At 41.3% G+C, this 14,247-nt stretch overlaps 1 protein-coding gene across 2 annotated transcripts; it reads left to right on the top strand.

Annotated features, from left to right (window-relative positions):
- Positions 1 to 326: 326 nt before the first annotated feature.
- On the top strand, positions 327 to 1,949 carry LOC142859463 (olfactory receptor 2Y1B-like). Of its 2 annotated transcripts, XM_075989633.1 has the most exons (2): positions 327 to 354; positions 1,057 to 1,949. In XM_075989633.1, the coding sequence occupies exons 1-2, from the start codon at positions 327 to 329 to the stop codon at positions 1,947 to 1,949; spliced, it is 921 nt and encodes a 306-aa protein (XP_075845748.1). The 2 variants fall into 2 exon arrangements, with proteins under 2 accessions (XP_075845748.1, XP_075845747.1); XM_075989632.1 differs by lacking the exon at positions 327 to 354 and having other exon boundaries at positions 1,029 to 1,949.
- Positions 1,950 to 14,247: the final 12,298 nt, after the last annotated feature.

The following is a 14,247-nucleotide window of genomic DNA, read 5'->3' as shown; positions in this document are numbered from 1 at the left end:
ATCAGTGTAGTGTCTCCACTGTAAACAATTTCTCACATCTTGATGGTAGTCTTTCATGCCTGCAGGCTTTGCTGCTTTAGGAATCCAAGCTGACTAGGGGTTTAAAACAAGGAATCCATGTGACTCCAGCCTGTACAACCTGTCCAGAGTCAACAGGTGCAGGAGAGAAAGCAGAATGAACTCAAACGTGCAAGGCTTTCATCTAGTTTTAATTGTTTGGGGGAGCAAAGTGGGAAGTCAACTCACTTCAGCAGAAGCAGTATCTATGTGCCTTTTACATTAAGAATCATTTATTTGTCTTCTGGAGTTTGTGAGAGTAGGGGGCTATGGAAACTTTCAATCTCAGCTTAGAAGGTTTCATGTTGGAAGGCTTCTCAGATTAGCCTCAACTGGAATTTATCTTCATCATCTTAATTTCCGTTTCCTATCTTATAAGCCTCCGTGGCAATGCCACCATTATTTGTCTCACTCAGCTGAACCTTCAACTGAAAAAAATTCATGTTCTTCTCTCCCTTGTGCACCTATCCTTGGCAGACCTCTGCAACACCAGTAGCACTGTGCCCCAGCTCCTGCTCAATCTTTCTCGAGTTGATTGGACATCAGCTATACTGGGTGTGTAGCTGAGCCCCTCATTGCACTATTGCTGGGTGTCACTGCATGCTTGTTCCTTGTGGTTATGGCTTCCATCTCTATAGTGTGCGTCACTGATAGCAGGAAACCAATATGGGTCCTATCAGATGATGTACTACACAGTGAGGACAATCCATTGTAGACAATTGAACTGTAATCTATCCTGCTTGTAGGTCCTGATGTTTCTGGAACCAAAGCTGACTGCAGATTTAAAACAAGGACTCTTTGTGTCTTCAGCCTGTGCCACCCAGGCAGAGTTAACAGGACGTAGACAAGAAGGAAGGCAAATGTGACAGGCTTCACACAGTTTTGAGTTATTCTGTAGGCTCAAGTGACCTCCAAGTGCCCCCATGTCAGTAAATATTGAATCGCCTTCTGTTTTGTGAGGGTGAAGAGCTATGGACAGTTCCAACACCAGTTGGGAAGGTGGCTTCATTCTGATGGGATTCTCAGATTGGCCTCTACTGGAGCATGTCCTTTTTATCTTCATTTCAATTTTCTACTTCCTAACCATCTTCGGCAACTCCACCATCATCACAGTCTCACGAATGGATCGTCGACTACAAACGCCAATGTACTTCTTCCTCAACAACCTCTCTTTCCTGGACCTCTGCTACACCACCAGCACTGTGCCTCAGCTTCTTGTCAATATTTCTGGAACTGACAAGACCATAAGCTATGCTGGGTGTATGACCCAGTTCCTCACAGTGCTCTTGCTGGGTGGAACTGAGTGTGTGCTCCTCGTGGTGATGGCTTTTGACCGCTACGCCGCTGTGTGCCACCCACTACTCTACACTAGCATTATGCACCCTCTTCTCTGCCAGGCATTGGCCGTCTCCTCCTGGATGGGAGGCCTTGTGATCTCTGTGACTCAGACAGTCCTCATCATGACCATACCTCTCTGTGGCCGTGACCTGAACCACTTCTTCTGTGATATGCTTGTTCTCCTGAAGTTGGCTTGTGAAGACACAGAGGCAATAGAGAACAACCTGTTTGTGGCTGGGATCATAATGTTGGCCTGTCCTGTTGCACTAATTCTAGGGACCTATGCACACATTGGTCGTGCAGTACTGAAGATCAAGTCAATGGCTGGGCGCAGAAAGGCTCTGGGGACGTGTGGGTCCCACCTTGTGGTGGTTTTCCTTTTTTATGGCTCAGCCATGTACACGTATCTCCAGCCTGTCCATGGGTATTCTGAGAGTGAAGGAAAGTTTGTTGCCCTTTTTTATACCATAGTTACTCCTATGCTGAACCCCCTGATTTACACCCTGAGAAACAAGGATGTGAAGGGGGCTCTGTGGAAGGTATTCGGGAGATGAACAGACACAGGGTAGAAAGAAACAGAAGTTTACACAAATATTGTCTAATATTTCTATCATAATTTCTAGATAGATAGATAGGTAGATAGATAGATAGATAGATAGATGATAGATAGATAGATAGATAGATGATAGATAGATAGATAGATAGATAGATAGATAGATAGATAGATAGAACCATATAAACTGACCCAACTGTGCTTGCTACAGGTTAATACCATCCTTTTATCAGTGAATCCTTCATGATTTTGTCTTTTTTCCATGAAGTTAAACAGATTATATCTGAAATTTGACATGCTCCATGATATACTTCTGTTCATGTTGCCTTAATTACCGCACACATCATAGAAGTGCAATCACTGTATTAGAAATGGGCCTGGAGATGTGAGGGATTATGACCAAGGCCATAACTGCTTATGACAGATGTATAAACTCTTGGCCTCTGCCTTTGGAACAAGGCCTTCTACCTGGCATCGTGTTGTAAATATTGACCTCGGGATGGTGGCTTTTATCCTGAGTTTAGACTTCTCTCACCCTCAGAAATGCCTAGAGCCTGTACCATTCTCCACAGTAGGATCGCTCCACCTCTCTCCAGACTCATTCCTTTGGGAATTGTGACACAAATCAACCCTTAACCCCTGCTGCATGAGGTTCTGGATGTGTGTGTGTGTGCGTGTGTGTGTGTGCATATATATACATATATATAATGTTATTCAGCTTCCATGTTTATTACAACACTACTTACAAGAGCTATCAACCAGGATGTCAATGGAAGAACAGATTTTTTAATGTAATATGGAATTTAACACAATGGAATATTACTGAGTCATAAAAACAAGAAAAATCCTGTTATTTTTCACCAAAAAAGGCAAAACTGAAGATATATTAGTTTTAAAAAGTATATCAGAAAATGTCAAACACCCTATCTTCTCATTCACACATACAGTTGGCTTCATAGAAGAAACAAGAGGTGAGGAGACATGGCTCAGCAGTTAAGAGAATAGACTGCTTTTCCATATGATCTTGATTCCATTCTCAGTACCCACATCTGACTCATAACCATCTGAAACTCCAGTTCTAGTGATCCGATGCCTTTTTCTGGCCTCTACAAGCACTGCACATACATACATACATACATACATTTATACAAATAGTCATACATACAAAATGAAATACTTTTCAAAGAATTAGCAAGCAGAAAATTCATCAGCAGAGACTTGGAAAAGTCACAGTGAGGGGCATCAAAGTCAAATAATGTAGAAATATGCATTAAGAAAACAGAAATAATTTCTCATAAGGATTTGATTATGAACTAAATAATGCATAGTGTATTTCAAAGTTACTAGAAGAAGGGAGTTTAAAGGTTCCAAATAGAAGCGTTTTTTTGGCACAAAAACTCTCTTGCCCATCAGTAGCCAAGTAATACACAAAAGTACTGCCATGCAACAAACCTCACATAAGAAGAAGTTTATTGGTGAGAGACACTGAGTGGCTCCTGGCTCTGAACGGGGAGGGAGTCAGCAGTGGGATGAATAGAGGGGAGGGACTTTTATAGGGACTATGGAGAATGCATACGAGCTAAGGGAAAAGTATTGCTTGGCTACCAGCTTTATTTAGCCATTCATTTAGCACTGAATCACAGGAGTTAAGATTTCCAAGTCTCAGAACTTGGGGTCAATAGACAAAGTCAGGGGCAGGGTGTTCTTTCCTTGGCCCTTTGTCCATACACCAAATACATAGAAACAGAAGAAATTGAGGAAATGAAAACATGAATTACCCTGAGTAAGTGATTCATATTAAATGCAAGCATTACCATATTTCAAAAAATTATACAATTATAGCATAAAAATTTAAAGTAAAAATCATCAAACTACACTTATCTTCCACATAAATGGAAAGAAAATCCATCAGACATGATCCTATGATATGCACATTTTCCCACAGAGACATGAACAAAATGTATAGTCACCATAGGTGGGGCACCAGCAACAGATCAACAAAATGATTTCACCTAATACTGGGTTGGTGAGTTATTTACAGGCGCACACATGACTCAAAGGCAGCTACATCACTGCAAAGTTCGACCTTTCATGAGAAATGACTTGTAAAAGCTACATCCCTGGAGATCTTTGCACTACGTGTAGGCAGCCATATTTACTGCTTATTCAAACCTGGAGAGGGGCCTTGTGAATCTTGCAACTTTCGGAAACTTCCTGAGTCTTATAAGTTCTATTACTTTCTGGGCCTTCTATGTTTTGTTTGCTTCCAAAGTCTTATGAGCATTCTACCACCCTCTAAGAGAAAATGTTTCAAATCAAGTGAGATAACTACACAACACCCTGAGAGTGATATAGCAAAAGAATATGGGTTTAAGAGAAAACAGCCAAAGAGAGAGGGATGGAGAAATATCCTAAGGTAGGGAAATGTATGGAGCCAACAGACATTGGGCTAGTGGGTAGTTCAGTTGGGGCTCACAGGGAGACTATAAACTTAGCTCCTCTGAGAACTGGAGTAACAGGACAGTAACCCAAAGCCGTTTGTGGCTTACACTGAGAGTGGGAAGCTTAGACCTCATCTCAAAATAAGCCTTCAGAGAGATCTGAAGACACTGCAACTCATTCGCCTAGCGTGGGCAAGACTCTAGGGTTAATGCTCACAGAAAGAGAGGGGGGAGGGAGGGGAGGATGGAGTGAGGGGAAGGAGGAGGAAAAAAGGAGAAGAGGAAAGAAAATGGGGAGAAAAAGAAAAAGGAGAAGAAAGTCTGTTTCCAGCGGCCATGATTTGACAGCCCTCATTCACCATGCTTGGATAAAAACAATGCTTCCATGAGCCAAAATGAATTCTTCCTACCTTAAATTGTTCCTGCAGGTATTGTGTCACAATAGCAGAAAAACCAACTTGCATGCGTGTATAACCACAGGTGTATATATATGTACAATCCCATGACCTCCTTTTATTCTGTAGAAATTTATACAAAGTTGCTACTAGAACCCCACTTTACTGATCCACACCCTAATCTAGACCTATGAGGGGTCACTGGGTGAAAACTCAAAGATTAACACAAACCCTGCTTTCCTTGTCCTCTTCTCTCTTTCCATCTTTTTTTAAGTCACTGACACTCTGTTAAAATTTAGAAAATAAACTATATTCTACTAGATAATTAGTGCTGATCTCCCTTGTATTTGGATGGACAGTATATAAAGGAGTTAAATTCATAAAAAAAGCATCTTGTCACTCATAAAGTCTGCAGTGCTTTCTTGAACATTTCAAAAACATTCTTCTAATGCACTCCTTCCTCTATAATCACATAAATAGCAAAATGTGTTTTTAAACATATAAATTATGAAGGTTAACACACAAATAATTTTGAAATCCCTTTCAAAACTCAAATAGTATAATACCAAAGGAGAAGCAAATGAAAAAGTCAGAGGCAGGTGAATAACAAGATCAAGTTCAGTTATGGAAATAAATCAAGAAAAAGTTCTCCAAAGAATAGAGGGCATGAAGGAACTCATCACGGAAGCATCTAATACAGAAACAGGTATATAATATCCTGAAAAACACCCGTTCCACCTCTGAGTGATCGGGAAGCTTAGAGAGTCAAATCCTTTCCAGGGAATCCACTTTCAGACTCCATTTTCTCATCGATTTGTTTCTTCCTAAGCCACAATCCACCTTCCTGTAAATCTATCCAGCTGGTCCTAGTTTTAGGAAAACAGATACAGACTTAACTACATACTTAAACTACTATGCCTCAGCTACACTCCAAGTTGGTATAGGAGGTCCTTCTGTATTTGTGTTGCTTTCGTTGGTTATTAAAGAAACTGCCTTGACCTAGTTGATAGGGCAGATCTCAGGTAGGCTGGGAAGACAGAACAGAATTCTGGGACAAAGGGCAGAGTTGTAGACGCCGTGAAGCTCTGACCCAAGATGGACGTAGGTTAGAATCTTTCCCCATAAGCCACGACTTTGTGGTGCTACACAGATTATTAGAAATGGGTTAGATAAAGATGTGATCTTTAAAAAAAAATGGAAGGAGGAGGGAAAAGACCACAGGTGAGATCACAGAGATCAGAGGCAGGCTCTTTCCTGGATGATATTCTGACTTCTAGGCAGGGGAATCATTAGATGACAGAAATCCCTAGAAGGAAATGGTTTTCTGGTTTTATTCTAACACGACCCCCTGCTATATAAGCTTTTTCTACCTTAATCTCGAATTTTGATAGGATCAGTCCAAGGAGGCACTATTGACCTGTGCTATGGTTTGGGCCAGAATACACCAAAAACATCTAATAATAAACTTAAATGAACAAGTAAAATATCTCCATCCTAATGATCACAAAATATAATTCTGCCTAATCTTTAAAACAAGAAACAACCATCAAAGATAAGCAGCTCTGTGTAACCACCACCTCTTCAGTATGTTGTCTTAGTTGTGGTTTTTATGGCTGTGAAGAGACACCATGGCCATGGTAGTCTTATAAAGAAAGCATTTAATCAGGGCGGCTCTCTTAGAGTTTCAGAGGTTCCGTTCATTATCATCATGACAGGGAGCATGGTGGCATGCAGGAAGATGTGCTTCTGGATGTGCTACATCTTGCAGGCAATGGGAAATCACCTGACTCACTGGACTCCTAAGCATAAGAAACCTCAGAGCCCGCCCCCACAGGGACATACTTTCTCTAATAATGCCATTTCCACACCAATAAAGCCAAAACTTCTAACAGTGCCACACTGGCACATATACACATTAGAGTTCTACTCAGCACCGCTATCTTGAATTTTGCATACAAAATAGAAATAGAAAACACTTTACTGAGTGAGATAACCCAGACCCAAAAAGATGAATATGGTATGTAATCACTCATTAGTGGATTCTAGCCATAAACAAAGGACATTGAGCCTATAGTTCGTTATCCTAGAGAAGCTAAATAATAAAGTGAACTCAAAGAAAAACATGTATTTATTCTCCTGGAAATTGGAAGTAGACAAGATCGCTGGGCAAAAGTTGGGAGCACAGGGGTGGGGTGGGATGGGGGGAAGGAAAGAGGGAGAAAGAGAAGGGAGAAGAGGAGGATTGGGGAGAGCTTGGGGGAGTAAGGATAGTTGAGATGGAGGAAGGATGGATATGGGAGCAGGGAAGAAGATATCTTAATTAAGGGAGCCATTTTAGGGTTGGCAAGAGACTTGGCTCTAGAGGGTTCCCAGGTGTTCAAGGGGATGTCCCCAGCTAGGTCCTTAGGGAGCAGAGGAGAGGGTACCTGAATTGACCTCTCATAGCCACACTGATGAATATCTTGAATATCACCATAGACCCTCATCCGGTGATGGATGGAGATAGAGACAGAGACCCACATTGGAGCACTAGGCTGAGCTCCCAAGGTCCAGTTGAAGAGCAGAAGGAGGGAGAAGATGAGCAAGGAAGTCAGGACTGCAAGGGGTGTGTTTACCCACTGAGACAGTGTGACTGATCCAATGGAAGTTCACCAAGGCCAGCTGGACTGGGACTGATGGAGCATGTGATCAAACCGGACTCTCTGAATGTGGCTGACAATGGGGGCTGACTGAGAAACTAATGATAATGGCACTGGGTATTGATTCTACTGCATGTACTGGCTTTTTGGGAGCCTAGTCTGTTTGGATGCATACCTTCCTAGACCTGGATGGATGGAGGAGGGCCTTGGACTTCCCACAGGGCAGGGTATTCTGACTTCTCTTAGGACTGGAGAGGGAGGGGGAGCAGGAGAGGGGAGGGGGAGGGAAATAGGAGGAGGGAGGAGGTGGAAATTTTTAATAAAGAAAAAAAGAATTTCAAGATGCTGATGTTGCTCACTGAACTTGTCATCTGTAGGGAAAAAAATGCAGTTCTTACTGCTTTAAAACAAAAAACAGAAAAAGAAAAAACAAAGTACTAGAAGGAAAAGTGTAACCCAAGGAAGTTGGCTACATCAACAAAAACACAGACAACTGATGATCTTACAGCAGCAAATCCCAAAGAAGTGAAAAACACACAAATTAACATCACCAACAATAAAAACTAAATTAACAGGAGATAGCAATCACTGGCCATTAATATAAATGGTCTCAACTCACCTATTAAAAAGACACAGGATAACAGACTGGATACGAAAACAGAATCCATCCTTCCATTCTTCTTCTGCATACAAGAAACACATCTCAACTTCAATGACAGACATCGCCTCAAAGGAAAAAAATTGTTCGCCATGTTCAGAGAGTCCAGTTTTATCCCATGCTTTTTTGGTAACAGTCCAGCTGGCCTTGGTGAGCTCCCAGTAGATCAGCTCCACTGTCTCAGTGGGTGGGTGCACCCCTAGTGGTCCCGACTTCTTTGCTCATGTTCTCCCTCCTTCTGCTCCTCATTGGGACCTTGGGAGCTCAGTCCAGTGCTCCAGTGTGGGTCTCTGTCTCTATCTCCATCCATCGCCAGATGAAAGTTCTAGGATGATATGCAAGATATTCATCAGTATTGCTCTAGGATAGGGTCATTTCAGGTTCCCTATCCTCAGCTGCCCAAGGAACTAACTGGGGACCTCAGCTTAAACATGGCGAACAATGAGGGCTGATGAGACGCCAAAGACAATGGCAAGTGGTTTTGATCCTACGCAATCTGCTGGCTTGGTGGGAGCCTAGCCAGCTTGGATGTTCACCTTCCTAGATATGGACGGAGGGGGGAGGACCTAGGACTTACCACAGGACAGGGAACCCTGACTGGAGAGGGAGGGGGAGAGGAGTGGGGGGAAGGGGAGAGGGGTGGGAGGAGGGGGAGAAGAGTGGGAGGAGGGGGAGAAGAGTGGGAGGAGGGGGAGGGAAATGGGAGGCTGGGAGGAGGTGGAAATTTGTTTTTTCTTTCTTTATTCTCCTTTTATCAATAAAAAAAGAATTAAAAAAGGAAAAAAATTACAATCAAATGGACCTAAGAAACAAGCTGGTATAGCTGTCCTAATATCTAACAAAATAGACTACAAACTAAAATCAATCAAAAGAGACAAAGAAGAACATTTGATTAATATCAGAGGAAAAAATCCATCAAGAGGAAATCTCAATACTGAACATCTATGCCCCAAATACCATAAGCAATCTACAGATTCAATGCAATGTCCATCAAAATCCCAACAAAATTCTTCATAGACCTTGAAAGAATGGAAAAGCAAAAAAAAAAAAACCCCAGGATAGCCAAAACAATCCTGCACAATAAAAGAATTTCTGGAGGCATCACAATCCCTGACTTCAAGCTCTACTACAGCTACAGTACTGAAAATAGTCTTTTATTGGCATAAAAACAGACAGGAAAACCAATAGAACCAAATCGAAGACCCAGATATTAATCCACACACTTTTGAACACTTGATTTTTAACAAAGAGGCAAAAAATATCAAATGGAAAAAAGAAAGCATATTTAACAAATGGTGCTAGCATAACTGGATATCAACATGTAGAAGAATGAAAATAGACCCATATCTACCACCATGCACAAAACTCAAACCCAAATGGATCAAAGACCTCAACATAAAGCCTCATAGAAGAGAAAGTGGGAAATACACTTGAACACATTGGCACAGGAGATCATTTCACACAGACACCGCGAGAAACAATTAACAAATGGAACCTCCTGAAACTGAGAAGCTTCTGTAAAGCAAAGGACAAAGTCAACAAGACAAAGCGGCAACTTACATAATGGGAAAAGATATTCACCAACCCTACATCAGACAGAGGTCTGATCTCCAAAATATACAAAGAACTCAAGAAATCGATCATCAAAAGAACAATAAAAAAAATGGAGTACAGACCTAAACAGAAAACTCTCAACAGAGGAATCTAAAATGACTGAAAGACACTTAAGGAAATGTTCAACATCCTTAGTCATCAGAGAAATGCAAATCAAAACAACTCTGAGATTCCATTTTACACCTGTAAGAATGGCCAAGATCAAAAACACTGATGACAACTTATACTGGAGAGGTTGTGGGGGAAAGGGAGCACTTCTGCATTGCTGGTGGGAAGGCAAGCTGGTTCAGCCCCTTTGGATATCAGTGTGGCGATTTCTCAGAAAATTAGGAAACAACCTTCCTCAAGACCCAGTAATACCACTTTGGGGTACATATCCAAAGGATGCTTAATCGTGCCACAACGGCATGTGTTCAACTATGTTCATAGCAGCATTGTTTGTCATAGTCAGAACCTGGAATCAACTTAAATGCCCCTAGACCAAAGAATGGATAAGGAAAATGTGGTACATATACAGAATGGAGTACTACACAGCAGAAAAAAATAACATCTTGAATTTTGCAGGCAGATAGATGAATCTAGAAAACATCATTTTGAGTGAGGTAACCCAGACCCAGAAAGACAAATATCATATGTTCTCACTCATAAGTGACTTGTAAGCATAAAACAAAGAAAACCAGCCTACAAATGACAATCACAGAGAACAAAAATCCTAGACAACAAAGAGGACACTAAGAGAGACATACATGGATCTAATCTACATGGGAAGTAGAAAAAGACAAGATATCCTGAGTCAATTGGGAACATGGGGATCATAGGAGAGGGTTGAAGAAGAGGGGAGAAGGAGGAAGGGGAGCAGAGAAGAATGTAGAGCTAAATAAAAATCAATAAAAGAAGAAATTCAAGATTTAAACTATAAAAAACGAAAGCAAACCCAGCAGGCTAAGAGTAGCAAGCCAGTAAGCAACATTACTCTATGGCCTCTGCTTCAGTTCCTGCCTCCAGGTTCCTGCCCTGAATTCTCTGAATGATAGACTAAACTATAAAATCAAGTAAACCCTTTCCTCCCCAATCTGACCTTTATCACATAAATAGAAAGCAAAGCAAAATATTAATAGAGGGCATAAAGGGATACATGTAATCAGGAAACAGAAAGTTGAACTAACTAGAGAAAAAAGTGAACCAGCTAGGGGTAAATGGGGATTGAAAATGGGCAATGGGGACTGGAGAGATGGCTCAGATGTTAAGAGCATTGGCTGCTCTTCCAGTGGTACTGAGTTGAATTCCCACCAACCACATGGTGGCTCACAACCATCTATAATGAGATCTGGTGCTCTCTTCTGTCATGCAAGTATACATGCAAGCGGAACACTGTGGACTTAATAAATAAATCATTTTTTTAAAAAAAAGAAGAAAATAGGCAATGGGGAAGGATAAAAATAAAAGCAAAGTATAGTATAGATATATGAATGTCTAATGATGAAAGCTATTTATATTCTAATCTTAAAAATTAATAAATATGAATGAAATTCAAAAGCAAAAGAAGAGAGGAAGGAACTGAATGCATCCTAATTCACATAAAGGAAAGGAAATAAATATCAGATGGACCAATGGACAACTATCTGGGCATCGTATGAAAACTCCAGAGAAGGAAAACAACTAAAGTTTGCTGAGAATATCAGGCTTCAAGCGCAACGTAGAATTTGCCTGCCAAAGGGTTAGTAGGGGTCAAAGTAGGACTAGAAGGAATCCCAGGCTGCAGAGTCACATGACCAAGTTAGAAGCTGTCCTGCGAACACACCGTAGGTTACTTAGGTTTGACAGAGCTGGGGGAATAGAGTACTGAGAGCTACAAGGCAGATCTCGGAGAGCCAGTCAAGTTCATTGTAATTGCCACAGTGGGGCCTTAGGTCTCCAAGGTCATAAACCACTTAAAAGCCATTGCTTTTGAAGAGTCTGAAGGACTGGAGATACAGCTTAGTCCTATCGTATTTTCTTTAACATGCAGAAGCCCCTAGGTTCAAAGCCTATAAGGTATCCAGAATTCCCTGAAGGCAGAATTGATGTGTGCAGCTATAGTTTCAAGAGCACGTTTGATAACACACGTTGCTTCTTGGTCTCAGAGCATCAGGGTGAGGGGCATACTCTCATCCTAGGTTAGGAGGAGCCTTGGTACTGTCCACTGCATATGCTATCATGACTTCTCAGGGAGAAGAGCTGTGACCTGAGCCCTGTCCACTACAGAACTAAAGAAGTAACTCTCAGATAGCACAAGGTACCACCAGTCTCTAGTGGGCCTCAACTCTCCTTTGAAGCAAGTAGAACAGAAAAAGATAAAGGCAAGAGTTTTGTCCTTGAACTTCAGGTAAGTGGGGACTGGGTAAGATGCTCACAATCACACTTTAAAAAGAATCAGCACTAGATTTTGCTGTGTTGGGCTATTAGTTTGGGAGCAAAGAACATTAACGTAATGGAAAAATATTTTATCCCTCATGAACTCTTACATTCTCTGTCACCTAACCACTCTGCTCTGTTATACATCAGGTCTAGAAAATTCTTACCTGAATCTCTTTCTCTACAATTGCTTAACATTTTCAAAACATGAACAGTAAGGCTTCATAAAGTAAGTGCTATACACTTGCAGGCATCACCGAAGGCCAAAGAATAGAAGTATAGTCAGAGCTGCAGAAACAAGCCTAGAGTTTCTTGGAGGGGTACACACAGGAGTACCTGTCATAGATGGAGACCATGTTCAGTGTGCAGTTCATAAAAAAATAACAAACTCCTAAATTCACTCTTGAAAGCTTGACTAAACTGACTACAAACAGTCTGTGGTTTGGGGATGTATACTGAATATTTAGGGTTCTTGGATGTTGGATTGAGAACCTTGCAGATTTCCTAAAAAGCCTGTGGAATGTAAGTAGGTAGTGTGCCATGTCCATCATGGAAGGGATGGGAGCCAACCAGAGTGTAAGGGGTCTGTACAGATGAGCTGGTGGAGGATTGACAGGACAATCATTTGGTGCCTACTTGGTTTTGATAGTGACATTAATGTTCTAACACCAATACTTTAGTCACATGTGATGGCCTAATGAAACAAAGTTAAAGCAGATGCAATACACACTCAAAGAAACTGATTAGGGAAGATGAGTTAGAAGGATCTTGAATGTGGTTCCATTATAATCTGGTAAGATCATCAAAACAGTGGCCTGAGCTGAAGGATTTAGTTCTACACACTGTTAGAAATAAATTTAACATCTTTGTTGGCCAAAATGTTTATTATTTATAAAGATCATTCATAGACACAGAGACACATACAGAGAGATAGATACAGATAAAAGCTGATCTTTATAATAAATAAAACCAAATATGGAAATCTCAAAGGGTGTGCACCAAGGACATTAGAAGAAGGTCAACATTTAGCATGTTGTTAACATTTGAAAAGTAAAAATTAGGGCAGGAGGAGGGGTCACAAACCAGCTAACACAGCCTTCACCAAATAAAAAATATTTTTACAAATTCTGAAGGTCACTCAGAATGAACGTGAAGATCTGAGTGTCAGGAATATGGCTCTCTTTCCAGGCAGTCTATTTTTAGAATCTTCATTTCTTTTTCAGGTTTTCTTCTTGGGCAGTCACCATCTTCCTTCCTGTAAATCTGACCCCCGGTCTGAGTATTAGCTTCAAGAAAACAAAGCAAGGTCCTCACCTCTAACCTAGGACAGGTGTCCGAGCAGATACCAGTTTGCATTGGTCTTTATGGAGTCTCTTTTCCAATCTGAATCCTCATCAGGATGTTTACAGATGACTGATTGATTCTGTTGATCTCATTAGGATATTTACAGATGGCTGATTGATTCTGTTGATCTCATCAGGATGTTTACAGATGGCTGATTGATTCTGTTGATCTCATTAGGATGTTTACAGACAGCTGATTAATTCTGTTGATCTCGTTAGGATGTTTACAGATGGCTGATCGATTCTGTTGTCCTCTGAATCTATGTATGCAGTCAACGCTGTAATCCAAGTATAGAGCCAGGAACTTAGTATTCTGTGTTCTTTTTGACATGTGCAGACTCTTGGTGTCTCTCTATTTTTCATAATTTTCTAAATTTGCCAGTGCATGATGATGGCTGGAAATAAAATGTATGTCGTTAGGAGCCAGGGTGCCACCCTGGGCTCATTTCATGCTTCCACTGAGATAAAAAGTTTCACTAACAGGGCCAGGCGTGGTGGCACATACCTTTAATCTCAGCATTGGAAAATCAGAAGGAGGCAGATCTCCAAGTTTGAGACAAACTTGGTCCACATGGCATGTTCCAGGACAGTCAGGGGACACACAGTGAGACAGTTTCACTAACAAGGAAGATGAACTAGTCGGGCGGTTGTTTACCTTCACCTGGCAACTACGGAATCACATGAATGAATACACACACCATAAATACTCTCCTCTGTGACTGGAAGTGGACCGTTTGGAAGGAGTTGACCTGTATCCACTCTAGTGATCCCACACATAGAGATTTCAACCACATGCACTGGGCTCCCTCAAGGAC

This window comes from Microtus pennsylvanicus, chromosome 11 (genome assembly GCF_037038515.1).
Source record: "Microtus pennsylvanicus isolate mMicPen1 chromosome 11, mMicPen1.hap1, whole genome shotgun sequence".
Taxonomy (NCBI): Eukaryota; Metazoa; Chordata; class Mammalia; order Rodentia; family Cricetidae; genus Microtus; species Microtus pennsylvanicus.
The sequence above is the reverse complement of the archived record's forward strand: the minus strand, read 5'-3'. Positions and strand labels throughout refer to the sequence as shown.

Coding starts and splice junctions, on each gene's coding strand:
- LOC142859463 (XM_075989633.1), top strand. CDS start 327: ATGGAAACTTTCAATCTCAGCTTAGAAG. Junction 355..1,056: donor TTTCAATCTCAGCTTAGAAG/GTTTCATGTTGG, acceptor CCAGTTGGGAAG/GTGGCTTCATTCTGATGGGA.